The sequence below is a fragment of the Manis javanica genome, chromosome 11, assembly GCF_040802235.1.
Source record: "Manis javanica isolate MJ-LG chromosome 11, MJ_LKY, whole genome shotgun sequence".
NCBI lineage: Eukaryota > Metazoa > Chordata > Mammalia > Pholidota > Manidae > Manis > Manis javanica.
The window spans coordinates 25673298-25687180 of record NC_133166.1 but is presented as its reverse complement, the minus strand read 5'-3'; the positions used below and the strand labels follow the sequence as shown (position 1 = coordinate 25687180).

Below are 13883 nucleotides of genomic sequence, written 5' to 3'. Positions count from 1 at the left end.
TGGATACTTGTTCAGGAGTCATTTTTGCCTCCCCATTGTCAGGAGAGAAAGCTTCCCATGTCATCCAGCACTGCCTTGAAGCTTGGAGCGCATGGGGGTTACCACAGATTCTGAAAACAGACAATGGCCCAGCCTATACCTCTACAAAATTTGCTCAATTTTGTCATCACATGGGGATAAAACATATCACTGGCCTTCCCTACAACCCACAGGATCAAGGGATTGTGGAACGCGCGAACCGCACGCTCAAATCCTATTTACTTAAACAAAAAGGGGGAATTGAAGATATACCCCCCACACCAAAAACTGCCATAGCCCTAGCACTTTTCACTATAAATTTTTTGAATCTGGATGCTCAAGGCCATACAGCAGCGGATCGCCATAATCAGTGGCCAAAAGACCCACAAGAACTAGTAAAATGGAAGGACGTGTTATCTAACCAATGGAAGGGCCCGGATCCAATCATAATCAGATCCAGGGGAGCTGTGTGTGTTTTCCCCCAGGGTGAAGAAAATCCCTTCTGGATCCCAGAGCGCCTAACGAGGAAAGTCCTAAACAAAGGAGATGACTTCGCTGTACCTCCTGACCCTGCTCCTGACACTGGAGACCCCGACTCAAGGAGTATTGAGATGGAGAATCCTGTCTGCCTTTCCTAAGCCTATGCCTGTCCGTTTCAATGCAGCCGTTTTTCCCCGCTTTTTCACCACCAACTCTAGTATGAACTTGCCCTACCTAGAAAAGGACACCCTAACAGCCCCGTTGGGGGAAAACCGATCCTTCGTAACTAATGGGTCATTATGCTTCACCACTCAGAATCTAGCTGGCTGTATCTCCCTGAAACGGAGGAAATACGGATGGTTCAGTGACATAATTCTAGAGGCCAGTGGCCTCCCCGTTATGTCAGCTAAATTTGAAGGGCCTAATAAGAAAGGAAGCCCACCCTATAAGAACATGACTATCCACCAGATGGTTCTCTGGATCAATGGCACATTTGTACACTCTCCCAGGAACAATTCCACCGACAGGCCTCATCAACCCAAATATGCCTCCCATTGTGTGGGCGACTATGAGGGAGAGCTGTGGCCCTGGACTGACTGTCAGTCAACTGTAGTAACGTAGGCAACTGAGAGGCAGGAGTTTACCATCTCCCCAGATATAGAGGGACGGCCAGCCAATGAGGCTTGGTGGCCAGTAAAAGTGCTTGAAGGCGAGTTTCGTCAGCAGCTGAGCATGAACCCCTTCCATAAATGGATGCTGTGTGGAGTCAATGGCTCGTGTACCGACCTCTCCCCCTTTTCCGCCCTCCAGGGTGGGGGAATTGGTGTAAAAAATATCACCTTTTAGTGCGAGAACAACTACACGCGCGCACACTGGAACATGACCATGACCCATAACAACGAGAACTACACGTGTTCAGCAAAATCAGGTCCAGAGTCACCTAATTCCCTTTTTCCACCTTCTCCAGTATGCGTATACCCCCCATTTCTGTTTATCTTATCCAATAGTAGCTTTGACTCCTGCTCCAATGAAACCTGCTTTCTGTCTCAGTGTTGGGATGCGCGTAACTTTACCAATGCTTTGGTAGTCCGCATCCCCCGTTGGGTCCCTGTTCCCGTAGACGCCCCTAACACCATGACCCTGTTTCAAGAAAGGCGTGATTTCAGCGTTACAGCCGCCATAGTGCTCCTGATCTCCGCGACCGCGGTCGCAGCCACCGCCGCTGGTATAGCTTTAGACACCTCCATCAAATCGGCTACAGAGCTCAATAACCTTGCAGCCTCAGTAGCTTCTGCCCTGGACCAACAGTCCACACTTGATGGCAAACTGAAAGGAGGAATAATGATCCTCAATCAACGCATAGATCTCGTGGAGGAACAAATGGAGGTGCTCTGGCAAATGGCCCAATTGGGATGTGAGCGGAAATATCGTGCCCTCTGCATCACTAGCATTCAATATGAAAATTTTACACGGGCAGCTAATCTGTCACGAGACCTGTCCCAGTATCTTTCAGGAAACTGGTCCCAAGACTTCGATGGGACACTAGAAGAGCTGCGGCGAGAAATTATCCACATCAACTCCACCCGTCTAGATATCTCCGTAGCAGAAGGACTCTCTTCCTGGTTCCTCAGAGCTCTCTCCCACGTCAAGGAGTGGGCGGGCATGGCTGGGATGGGCGTGTTCCTGCTTAGAGGTCTCATGCTCTTACTCTGGTTGTTATGCAGACTCCGCAACCAACATAAGCAGGACAAGGTAATCCTTGCTCAAGCCCTAATGGCGATAGACGTTGGCGCCTCTCCCCAAGTGTGGCTCAACATGCTTAAGAAGGAAGCTCGGCTTTAGCTTGAGGTAGCTCTTGCACCCTGAGCCCATGTGGCACTGCACCAAGCCCGAGTACCTCAATGCTTAATCACAGCTTTCTTTAAGAAGCTCATGGTGCAAGAGGGTTGAGAAAAAAGGTCCAAACCCTTTGTACCAAGCGGTCCCAACGCCAGCCAGAGGATGCGAGGCAAAGTACTGCAAGAGGTCTTGGACCCCTCTGAGAGGCATGCCTGACTGCATAGGGGTAGATGCCCAGAACCCCTCTCCAAAAAGGGGGCATCAGGAAGTATAATGGAGGTCAGGCCTCTGTCTCCGCCTCTGCTGGCAAGTTACGCCTTGAGCTTCTGTTAGACAAAAAAGGGGGAGATGTTGGCAGCCGCGCTCAGAAAATAGCGCCCAATGCAGGGCAGCCGGAAGGCCCCGAACTTCCTAATGACAAATCATCCCACACCACTAAACTACATGCTAATTGCGCCTTGGCATAAGGACCAATGAGACCCACCAAATGGTTATGCTAATAAGGCATATGGAACCGCACCAACCAGGTCAGAGCATGAGAAGTATATAAGCAAGCCTCTCCTTCCCCTCTGGGTCCTGCCCAACTCATTTGTTTCACAAAGAGCTGAAGAATAAAGCTTTCTGCAGAAGAATCCTGCTGTTGTTGCATGCTGTTCTTGCCGGCGAGGACAGGGCACGTGACATCTTGGTAAGGCATTGAGATTTAATTCAAGTACAACAGGAAAACCTTTGGTGATTTTGGGTAAAGAGATGAGGTTAGCTGATCTATATTTTTAAAAGATCAATTTGGCTATTGTGGGAAGTAGTGACTGATGGAGCAAGAGAGGATATAGGGAAACCAGGCAGCACTGAAAATGTGGAGGTGATCAGATTCAGGTATATTTTGAGGAAGAAGCCCATAATATTTTCTGAAAAATCAGATGTGAAAAGAAAGGAATCAGGGATGATTCCAATACTTTGGAACTTAACAACTAGATGAATGGTAATCTTAATAGAAGGGAAGGGGAATGGAAGAAGCAGCAAGTTTCAGGTTCTGTTCTGACATTAACTGTCTTGTTTATAAAATTAGCTGAGCGAGGGAAGGCTATGAGAGAATCAGGTTTGTGGAGAGAGAGCGAAGAGTCCATTCACTATGGTATATGATTCTATTTATCATGACACCAAAGGGTTCTAACATATGCTTGCTCTACGTTCATCCTATTGCTGGATGTTTAGGTGAGCAAACACCATAAACTCCCATGGCAGTAAATCATTGTCATGTCTTTAATTCAACCTCCTCTTCTCCCAAATTTACCTCCCTCTGTCCTACCTTTCGTCTCTCCCTTTTTATATATATTTCATTTAGTTCCTGCTGGCAATGGGGTTACAGTAACAAATAAGATAAGGTCCCTGTTCTCATGGAGCTTATATTCTAGTGGAGGAAGACAGAAAAATACAATAAGTTAAGAAGAAGCATGATATAACTGTAAGTTCCACACAGATAATTAAAATAGACCAATAAAATTGGGAATAGTTGGGAAGGTCTCTGTTAAGAGATGATCTGGATGGTAAGAAGGATGACCCTTGTAAAGATTAGATGGAGATGCATTTAAGGCTTAGGGAACAGTGGCTGTAATGGTTTTAAGTACGGGAAGGCACCCAACTTGTTCCTGATACAGAAGGGAGGCCAGTGTGTCCATATTCTGTAGGAAAGTTGTAGTCATTAGAAGTCAGAGGAGAGGCAGTCAAGAGTTGCAGCCATGAGAGGCTCTGTAGCTAGACCAGGAGTTTGGACTGTACTCTAAAATGATAAGGAAGTAGCCTCTGCCACTCTCATTAGGGTGTCTCTTGGGTTTAATTCAACAAACTTATAAGATCATCACAAGCCACATTTGGCTCAAATTTACACAGAGGATACAGAAAGGAACACAGAGCTCACTAGCATGGCAGGATCAGACACTCCTCATGCAACAGGAGTTCCAAGAGCAGCCCATGCATCAGGCAGCATAGTTGTCCAGAAGTCCTCTTAACCCAGGTGACAGTTCCAGGCTAAAACAATTAAGCTGTTGTTAGATTTTTCTGAAATTGCTGAAAAGAAACACTGAAACTGCATATAATACTGAACCTTTCACACAGTTGGATGCCTAATGAAACTCTCATTAGGATGGGAAATCTCTGTGAAGAAATATGGGAATGCAGTATGTTCTCAAGACATTAGATCTTAATGTTATAAACTTCGAATCAAATGCTTCAAGTCAGTGTTTCACTGAGTCTGGTTGGAGTGTTTGGTCTGAGAGCAGACTTCCTGGACACCATTTTTCCCCCACCAGCCAGTCTATTTGGAGTTGGCTCCATCACCTGTTGCTGAGTATGTTCCTTGGCATTTGGTCAACCTTGACAGACACACCTGTCCTCTGTGTCTCCCCATCCAATTACAGGCCTGACCACAGGGTGTGCCAAAGATTGGCAGGGACTATAGTATTTGATAGCATATTCAATATTTAACAAATGTTTGCTCTCTGCCAGGTACAACACTTTATATGATCTATCGTCTTGAAACATCAAAACAGATCTGTGAAAAATGATCATTTCATAGATGATAAAAGCCAGGCTTAAAAGGGTAGATGACTTGTGAAGGTTATGAAGTGGCGGTGGTGGGATTTAAACCAGAGCTATTTTACACTGGAGAGTCCATTTCCCTTTTTTTCTAAATAGGAAATTATAAGTGGATTAAATAAATAATAAATCATTTTATTGTATTTTAAAATTATAAATATTTGTACAATGTGAAACATTCAAATGAGGTCAGCTTCTCAGGAAGGATAAACCAGGAGATTTGTGCTGAAGAATTCAGTGGACAAGTGGACAAGACTCCCTCACTGATGCACAGCATATACCTGGGCTGGGAAAGGCCACCAGCTGGTCTGGGCAGGAGGCATTCAGGTACTGGCAATATAGACAAGGTAACTTGTGGCCTTGGCTGGGTCATGGCTGGTTATGTAATTTAGTGGAAGACAGGTGACTAGAATCATCACTTCCGCCAGTTCTTCAAACAGAGCCTTTTGTACTCAGCAGCAGTCATTTATCAAACTTAAGTGGTATGATTTTCAACAGTCAAATAGGCTAGTGCAAAATATGTTACTAGACAGGAACATTTAAATTTTTTTCTATACTGTTTAAATCAAATCGTAGACAGCTAGCTTCAGACAGGTGGTAGAGGTCTCTGCCCTTCCCTCTCAACTGTGACCTCATTGCTGACATCATATCTCCTAAGGCTGGCCCTGGAGAAGGGCTGCTGATGCCCCTATGGAGGACTGGTGGCTGCACAGTAGTACTGGGAGTGGCATCTGCAGGATGTAGATAAGAGGACACCATTGGACCCATTGGGCCATGTGCCCAGGTGTGCTCAGTGTCATATCTAGGCTTCTACAGGTCTTCAGGTGGCCCTACATTCCTCTCTTGGAATATGGCAAGGGCTAGGGAAGAAGCCGGAGACAGCCAGCTGGTAGCTGGCTGGGAGCTATCATCACACATCATTAGAGTGTCTGTCGAGACCCCACAGGACTGCCACGAATTTATGCTGGCAGAAAATAGCAGTGTCTGCCGCTTTAAGAAAGAAATCTCCAAACGCCTTAACTGTGACACTGACCGACTGGTGCTAATCTACACTGGAAAGATCCTCTGGGATCAAGACAAACTGAGCCAGCGTGGCATTCTTGATGGCACTACGGTCCACTTGCTGGGCTGAGACCTTATTTATGGGGCCCAGGTAGACCACATGGGGATAGAGGAACCCCTTAAACTAGGGCTGGAGGACAGGGTCACAGAGCAGACCCAGTGGAATCCACCTGGGCTGTTCCTCAGCTCCTCCATGCACTAGCCAATGCCTGCTCCCAGTTCATCCAACCCTTACCATCCTCATCCCCCCTCATTGAAGGCCTCTACCAGCAAGAACTGGAGCATCTGAAGGCCATGGGTTTTGCTAATCTTGAGGCCAATCTGCAGGTCCTCATGGACACAGGTGGAGACATTCATGCAGCCATTGAGAGCCTGCTGCAGGAGGCCTAGGTCCCCCCAGCTGACGCCCACAAGGCTCCACCCCATGCAGAAAAGGAAAAGGAAAACGGGAGGGAAGAAGAAGGGAAGTAGTTTTTTTTCAGTTTCCTCCTAATCAGATCATATGCACACTTGAACAGCAGTTCCCTCACTACTCAAGCCTGTTCTACATTAAAAAGATTGCTTGGATCTCATGTGTTACGTCAACTTGGGGTAGGTGGGCAAAGAAAATGTAGTTTCTGGGAGGGATTGATCATGTTATATGGTCTTGGGTCTGGGCTTCCCCTCTTCCCATATCTCAGAGCATTCTCCAAATCTGGACACTAGGTGGGGAAATCCTGAGTTTTATCAATATCTTTCTCCTGCTCAATCAGTAAACCAGTCCCCACCAACATTACCATCATCATCACAGTCAGCTCTATTCCAAATGCAGAGACTCTGAAGGGATCCTGGCTTTTGCTCTCTCAAGAAGCCATGGTTTTATAACCTCTGGAGACAACCCACTCTTTCACCATGTTCTCTTGATATTGTAGAAAAGATGTTTAATTTCCCTTTCAGCTAGGGCTTTTCCTTTGGTAACTGCCTATGCCAGGATCCTGTTCTTACCATATCAACTTCCACTACTTCTGAGCTCCATCCTGTCTTCCTATGCAGGCTGCTTCCCTTTATGCGCAAGATGCTTGACTCTGCTGCCTTCTCAGCTACTAAATTTTATCTTTTCTTTTGTCTCTGAATTTCTTGAAAGCATCTCCTCTTCCAGAGCCCATGTTTCACCATCCTCTGCAATCAGACACTCATCCCCAGTATAGTGCAGAAGCTTCTCAAAACTGCTTCTCAATCCTCATCTTCCCATTCTACAGAATTTTATATACTGACCCTTTTTTCTTTAAGCCGCTTCATTTAATCTATTTTCTTATCTGTTATAGAGTAGTGTTTCCTGAGATGAGAGTATGTTACACTGATGCTTCTTTATTCAATTTTCAAAGAGTCTGGCCATTTCCTTGGTTCTGGCTCATATTTCTGTGTTTACGGTTCCTAATTCTTCGAGTCTATTTGCACTTTTCCACTGCCTACCAGCCTTCCCTTTGGGTGTCCTTGAGGAACCTCTGGCTCAGCAAGTCCAAATACAGCTCAACACCTTTCCCCTAGCCCCCATTCTTACTCTAAATCCTGCAGTCCCAATGTCCTAGTGAAAGTCACCAGTGCTCTCAAGCCACTCCATTCTCTTCTGTAAAGTGCTGCTCCATCAATGAAGCGACTCACCACGTAGGCAGATGAAGATGCCCCAAGGACCAGTGGCTATATGTAACCATGTAACAGGAGAACAGCTGATGAGGGGTGTGTGGGGGGGAGCATTTTGGGAGAGATGCTTTGGGGAAACCAGGGACTAAAAATTCAGATCCAGATCCAGTGGCCAGAACTGGCACTTCTCTTGCCTTAACCATGGACTTTGTGATACTTGTTTCTTAGTTATTTTCCTGAGTTAAAAAACTCTCCATTCCCTCTATCTTGATCCTTAGGGTTATGCCTTCATCTGAAGAGCCCAATGTAAAATACATAAACAACAATTAAATTGCTGAATATCTACAGGGTGTCAGACACTATGACAGACCCTCAGCATTCACTGCCATTGTTCTTCTCAACGAAGACATCATGCATTTTTTAATTCAACAAAGAATGTGATTCATACCAGTAGAGTCCACAACATTTGTTCCATAATATTTATTGAGTGCTTATTATTTGTAAGGCACAGACGAGATGCCTGCTGTGATGATGTGTTAGAATGCTATGAGTGAATCAATCAAGAAGTAAATAAACACTACAGATTATTTTAGATGATGCAAATACAATAAAACATAGCAGACTTTTACATATTAAGGATTGTTAGCTAAATGCTATTAGCACAAATTTTTATTGAGTGATTTATGTCACATACTGTGATAAACACTTTGTTACAGGAATATTGATAAAAACTAAGGTTGGGGGTAGTTAAGCGGGATACCATAATTTATGCAGCTATTAGTAAATAAGGAAGCCAAGACTGAATCCCAGGGTTATCTGGATCCAGATCTCAAATTTCTTTCCATTATAAAATAAAATCCTGGATAGTGTATGAGGTATTGTCCATTTAAATGCAAAACCTTAGGAATATTATCCCTTCTGAATCAGAGGAACTTAATTTAAAATGCAGATAATTACAACTGTATTTCCTAACTGTTTGGAGGAGTATCTGTGCATTTTTTATATATTTTAGAACTGGGGTTGCTAAAGAAATGAAGGGCTATTAAACAAGGCACATGGATTCTGAGAAGGCTCCCCTGAGTCCTTGATAAGGGATAATTTTATGGCTAAAAGGAAAGGATCCTCCACATGGGAGACCAGAGGAGGAATGGGAGAAAACAGTTCTAATAAGCACTACTCATATCCCAAGCACTAGGCAAATATTTTAGAGTTGTATATACATAGTAACCACAATAACCCCTTGAAGTGAAATCATATAAAACAGTCTTAAGTAAGTTATAACTTGGCTAATAATGTTTAGAGAGGTTACAGGACTTTCTCCTATTTATTTATTGTTTTACATGTTAGGCACTGTCTCAGGTTTTCTACAATCATTAATTCATTTATTCCTCCCCACAACATTGAGAGATACTAACATTATGCTCCATTTAACAGTCAGCCAAACTGAGGCATAGAAATATTTAACAACTTGTTCAAGGCCATAAAACTCGTAAGTAGGGAAGCCAGGATTCAAACCCAGGTACTCTGATTTTAGAACTTCTGTTCTTAAACACTACCCAAAGTACTGAAATTCAGATTAAATTTACTTCAAACATTCCTTTTTTTTTTCTACTTGGACTCCCAGGAGAATACCTGCACTATGAAACCCAGACTCCTTTCAAGAACAGGAACTGACCTGACCTTTCATAAGTCATAAGATACTTTTGAGGCAAAAGTAAAAATATAGGAGCTTTGTGCTGTAGCAGTACTGTAGCTAATGAGGTTTACCCAAGATGTGGTTATTGCTAATTGAAAATGTTTCCCAAAAGCAAAAATATCATCATCTTTCTGGGACACTCAGGACTGCTGAAGTTGCCTCAGGAATATGGCATGTTCAGTGTAACTCCTGACATCTCAGATTCATCTAACCTTGCTTCCTCCCAGGCAAACACATTACACTCATATCAGAGATCTCCATCCATGTAAATGCATCTGCACAGCTACCATACCCATTTATTTTTCTGTTCTCCAACCTCTGCTCAGAATTCATATCGACATTTTCCCCAAGTGAAGCAGTCTTAGAAATCGACTCTGAATCTCCTTGGTCCTGGCCCCATAGCTGATTGGGTTGAGCACAGGAGGCACCAGCACGTAGAGATTAGCCAGAAAGATGTGTACATGCTGGGGGACTTGGTGCTGGCCAAAACGGTGGGTGAGGAAGGAGAAGAAGGCAGGGATGTAGAAGACGAGGATGACCCCAAGATGAGAGCCGCAGGTACTCAGAGCCTTGTGCTGGGCATCACGGGATGGAAGATGAAAGACAGCATGGAGGATAAAGCCATAGGATATAGTAATGAGAATGGAATCCAGACCCATGGCCAGCAGGGCCACCGTCAGCCCATAGACAATATTGACAGTGATGCTGGCACAGGCCAGTCGAGCAATGCCCATATGCTCACAGTATGTATGTGCCAGGACATGGTGGCCACAGTAGGGCAGTCGCCTCAGCAAGAAGATGAAGGGTGAGACAACAGCTATACTACGGAATACCCCCACAAGGCCAATTCTGCCTATGACGGTGTGGTTGAGGATGGTGGTGTATCTCAGTGGGTTGCAGATAGCCACATACCGATCAAAGGCCATGGCAAGAAGAACCGAGGACTCCAGAGCATAGATAGAATGGACACAAAACATCTGGGCTAGGCATCCCGCAAAGGAAATCTCACCAGCATGAAGCCACAAAATGGCCAAGGTCTTGGGCACAGTGGTGGAGCAGAGGGCCAGGTCAGTGAATGAGAGAAGGCAAAGGAAGAGGTACATGGGTGCATGAAGGGTGCTGTCTGTCACAATGACCAGAATGAGGGCAGCATTCCCAGTCAGCGCCACCATGTACAAGGCACAAAAGGGGATGGCAATCCAGATGTGGGCCCACTCCAGCCCTGGGATCCCCGTGAGGTAAAGAGTGGCTGGGAGACTGTCATCACTGATGTTGGAAGCTGACATTCTGCTTGGCAAATAAAGGGCTGTACCAAGGAGTGATGGTACACCTGCCCTGTAACACCAGGTGTCTGGTTCATTCACATAAGGTGTTGGCCATTCTGTGAAATAATCTTTTTAGGCTGAGAAAAATATTTGTGGTTACCAACTTGTTCAAGAATCTTAAAAGACTCTATCACATATAATCTATTTTTTTCCATTGGCATTTTCTATACTAAATATTTATACTCTAAGAATTCTTCAAGCTAAGAATTTAAGGATTTGCCCAGTTTAATCCCTCCAGACTTTTCTCCCACATACATCTAGGGAATTTTCTTGCCTCTTTTTAAAAAAAAGTTATGCTATTCCATATGCTCAAGGAAACTTTTTTTCTTTATTTTCTCCCTTTCTAGTTTGTAAATCTTAGGGCAAGTTTCTCTGTCTCCCAGAAGCCATGCGTCTCTAATCCACTACTTTGCCAAATGCTGTTGGGCTGAGACTGTCATACAACTGCAACCTCCACACAACATGGGTGTGTTTGTAGCTCAAAATATAATCAATATTTACTAAAATATTCAATTCTTATAACTCTTAGTAACATACCATTGACCTCTTGATCTAATGCTGTGATGAGTTATTTATTTAATCTGTGTTTGTAACATTTCATCCCAGATATACACCAAATGGCTTATTTTTAAATCATCTGAAGAGCCTATAAAGAGGCTAGGCGACCTGAACATACTGAAATCTGTCATAATTGGTTATCCACAGTGATCTGAGCACACACATGAAGGAAAGCAAGAGATGTGTCAGACATGCTTGCTGGGGAAGAGAGGGCCCCTCACCCTGGCAAAGCCACTCAAGTCCTGTGTGCCCACCAGTGTGACGGGTGTGTGTAGTGGCTGGACCAGGATGCCAAGTACTGACAGAAGCAGGCTGAGGGAGTAAGTGGAGTGTCTGAGAGTTCCTGAACAGTAGACCGTGAAGAGGAGAACAAATTACTTTTTGTTACAGAGAGCTAGTACTATATACATCATTCCTCAGTAAACTTGTATACCTCAAAGAACCCTTTGTAGGATGTCTGGATCTTTAGGCTTTTACCCGACACAAGAATGTTGAATGACCTTGAGAAAATCTTTCCCTTCTCTGGACAGTCTCTATTTATAAAAAACAGTGACTCTAGAATCCTAGTCCCCACTTTTCTACTTATTCACTCTTTAGCATTGGCTAAGTCCCACAACTTTTCTGAGACTGAATTTTCTTGTTTATAAACTGGAAAAGGTGACACTGGTTTACTTATCTCACCTGGTTTTTGTGGGGGACAAAGAGTAAATCATATGGGGTTAAAAGGTTTAGACACCAAAGATTATGTCCTGCCCATTTTTACAAGCTTTTTCCCATAGCCACATATTGGGGTGAGAGAGAATCATAATTATTTTACCTCTATTTTACCAAGGAGAAGTCCAAGTTCAGTGAACTGCTGAAGTCCAGATCACAAAAGCAGGTTGTTGCTGTCAAAACTGAATTAGGTCACAAGCCTCCTGATTCAAAGTCTGATGCTTTTACTTCACTGAGTTGTCTGTCCATTTATATGGCAAACACTGGAATTCCTACCTTTTTCTTGAGAGGCTCTCTAATATCAGTATATCTAAAGTTGCAACCACTTTACTTAATATCTGGACTCAAAAGAGACAGATAAAAATGAGAGCCCCTCTTACTCACCTGGGGACTTTGACTGATGGCCCCAGCCCCTAGAGGAAAGAAACCTGGGTGATGGAGAGTGGAGACCTGGAGTCACTATCACCTTCTCTTCCCATTCCCCAGCCTTTTCTTGCTTGCGGAGGAAGATTTCAAATGGTTACTGTATAAAGAAGCTGCTACTTTATGAGCATCTGTGGATGTAAGAGAAAGATTAGGCACAAGAGAGGCTGTCTGCCAAGGAAAACAATGGGAAAAAGACACTGAGCCGGAGGACCACTCTGGGCAGAACGGAGTATTCTTCCATTTGTCCCACTCAGCATTATGATGGCTAAGTTTTGAGGTCTCCCTTAAAAGACCTAGACTTCAACAACTGAACTCTTGAGTTCTTCCTCTGATCATATTTTTTTGGGGAATCTGATTTCCAACACATACCTGTGTGAGTGGCATGTGCTCACAGGTGGAGCTCTGTGCCAAGCGTTTCGGGTGGGAGCGTGGGCTATGTGGGAGAGCACATGGAGCCGCAGCTCGTGCAGGTGATGGGCGCCTGGCTGCAGTGGTTTGTCCGGGGATGTGAGAGCTGTGTTTTTATGCAGATCGCATGGGTGTAATCTGGAGGACAATGGGGTTGGAGCGTGTAATATGGATTGAAATGTCTGATCTGTCTTCAGTTCTGGGAGCTGAGCAAGTGTCTTCAGTTTAGTTGTGGTTTCCTGCTTCCTCCAGTCAAGGGACTTGCTGAGTGAGGTTATTTATTGACTCTCTGTGACACTTAGGTGTGAAACTCAGGAGGGAGGGGCCTGCCCAGGGGATTTGATCCATGCTGCTCATTTGCAGGGAAGGAGGAAGGAGGGGCTGAAAAAGGATGAGGAAGGGAAATTTTCCACAAGGAGTTTTTAAGTGAAGTGGAAATAAAAATCTAGTAATTTTTCTCTTCCCATTTACTTTCTCTCTTTTTTTCCCTCTGCTTTTCTCTGTAATTCTGTGTATCTCACCTAACTTCCTTACATTGTGGCCTATGGCATTCTGTGTGCATACAGCATCATTAATGTTACAGGAAAATACAGTGGCAAGAAATGGCTGAGGACATGCCCATGCTCCACTGTCCCATTAGCTTTCATAAGTTCAAAAATGAATTAAGAACTCCAAGAACATGGCACCCAAACACTGAAACAAACATGGGACCCTCCTTCTGAGCATGGGCCTTATGCTACCGCCCAGGTTTCACACCCACAAAGCTAGTCCTGGCAGAGAACGTCAGTTCTGCAGGCAGATCACTCTACCCTGACATCAGCCATCCGTCAAGCTGTTGCACCAAGGACGCCTTCCATTAAAGCCTTCAGAATACTGCAGTCTTTTCCCTTGTCCACACCTTTTCCCCTCCTATTAATACAAAGGAGTGTTCCTCGAGAATTTTTGCCTGGTTACTTTCTAAAAGAAATTTGCAATAGTCTATGCCCTCTCAAAAATGTTAAGTTGACATCTAAAAATTGTTATTTAATATTTATATAGTAGAAAGTATATAATGTTCAGTATATTGTGAGCATTGACATTTTTAAATTAAAATGCCACATGAGTATTTTAAGTGTATTCTATGGAGTCCAAGTATCCTAGAA

The 13883-nt window shown here is 44.2% G+C and overlaps 2 protein-coding genes and 1 pseudogene across 2 annotated transcripts in view; 1 reads left to right on the top strand and 2 right to left on the bottom strand.

Annotated features, from left to right (window-relative positions):
* The window catches only part of LOC108385358 (olfactory receptor 52B6), a 122891-nt gene that overhangs the window by 82934 nt on the left and 26074 nt on the right, over positions 1–13883 (bottom strand). The window lies entirely within an intron of this gene.
* LOC140844718 (U4 spliceosomal RNA) lies at positions 9342–9424 on the top strand (annotated as a pseudogene).
* LOC108393385 (olfactory receptor 52D1) lies at positions 9640–10663 on the bottom strand. The gene has a single exon (XM_017654145.3). The coding sequence runs from the start codon at positions 10594–10596 to the stop codon at positions 9640–9642; it is 957 nt and encodes a 318-aa protein (XP_017509634.2). The 5' UTR covers positions 10597–10663.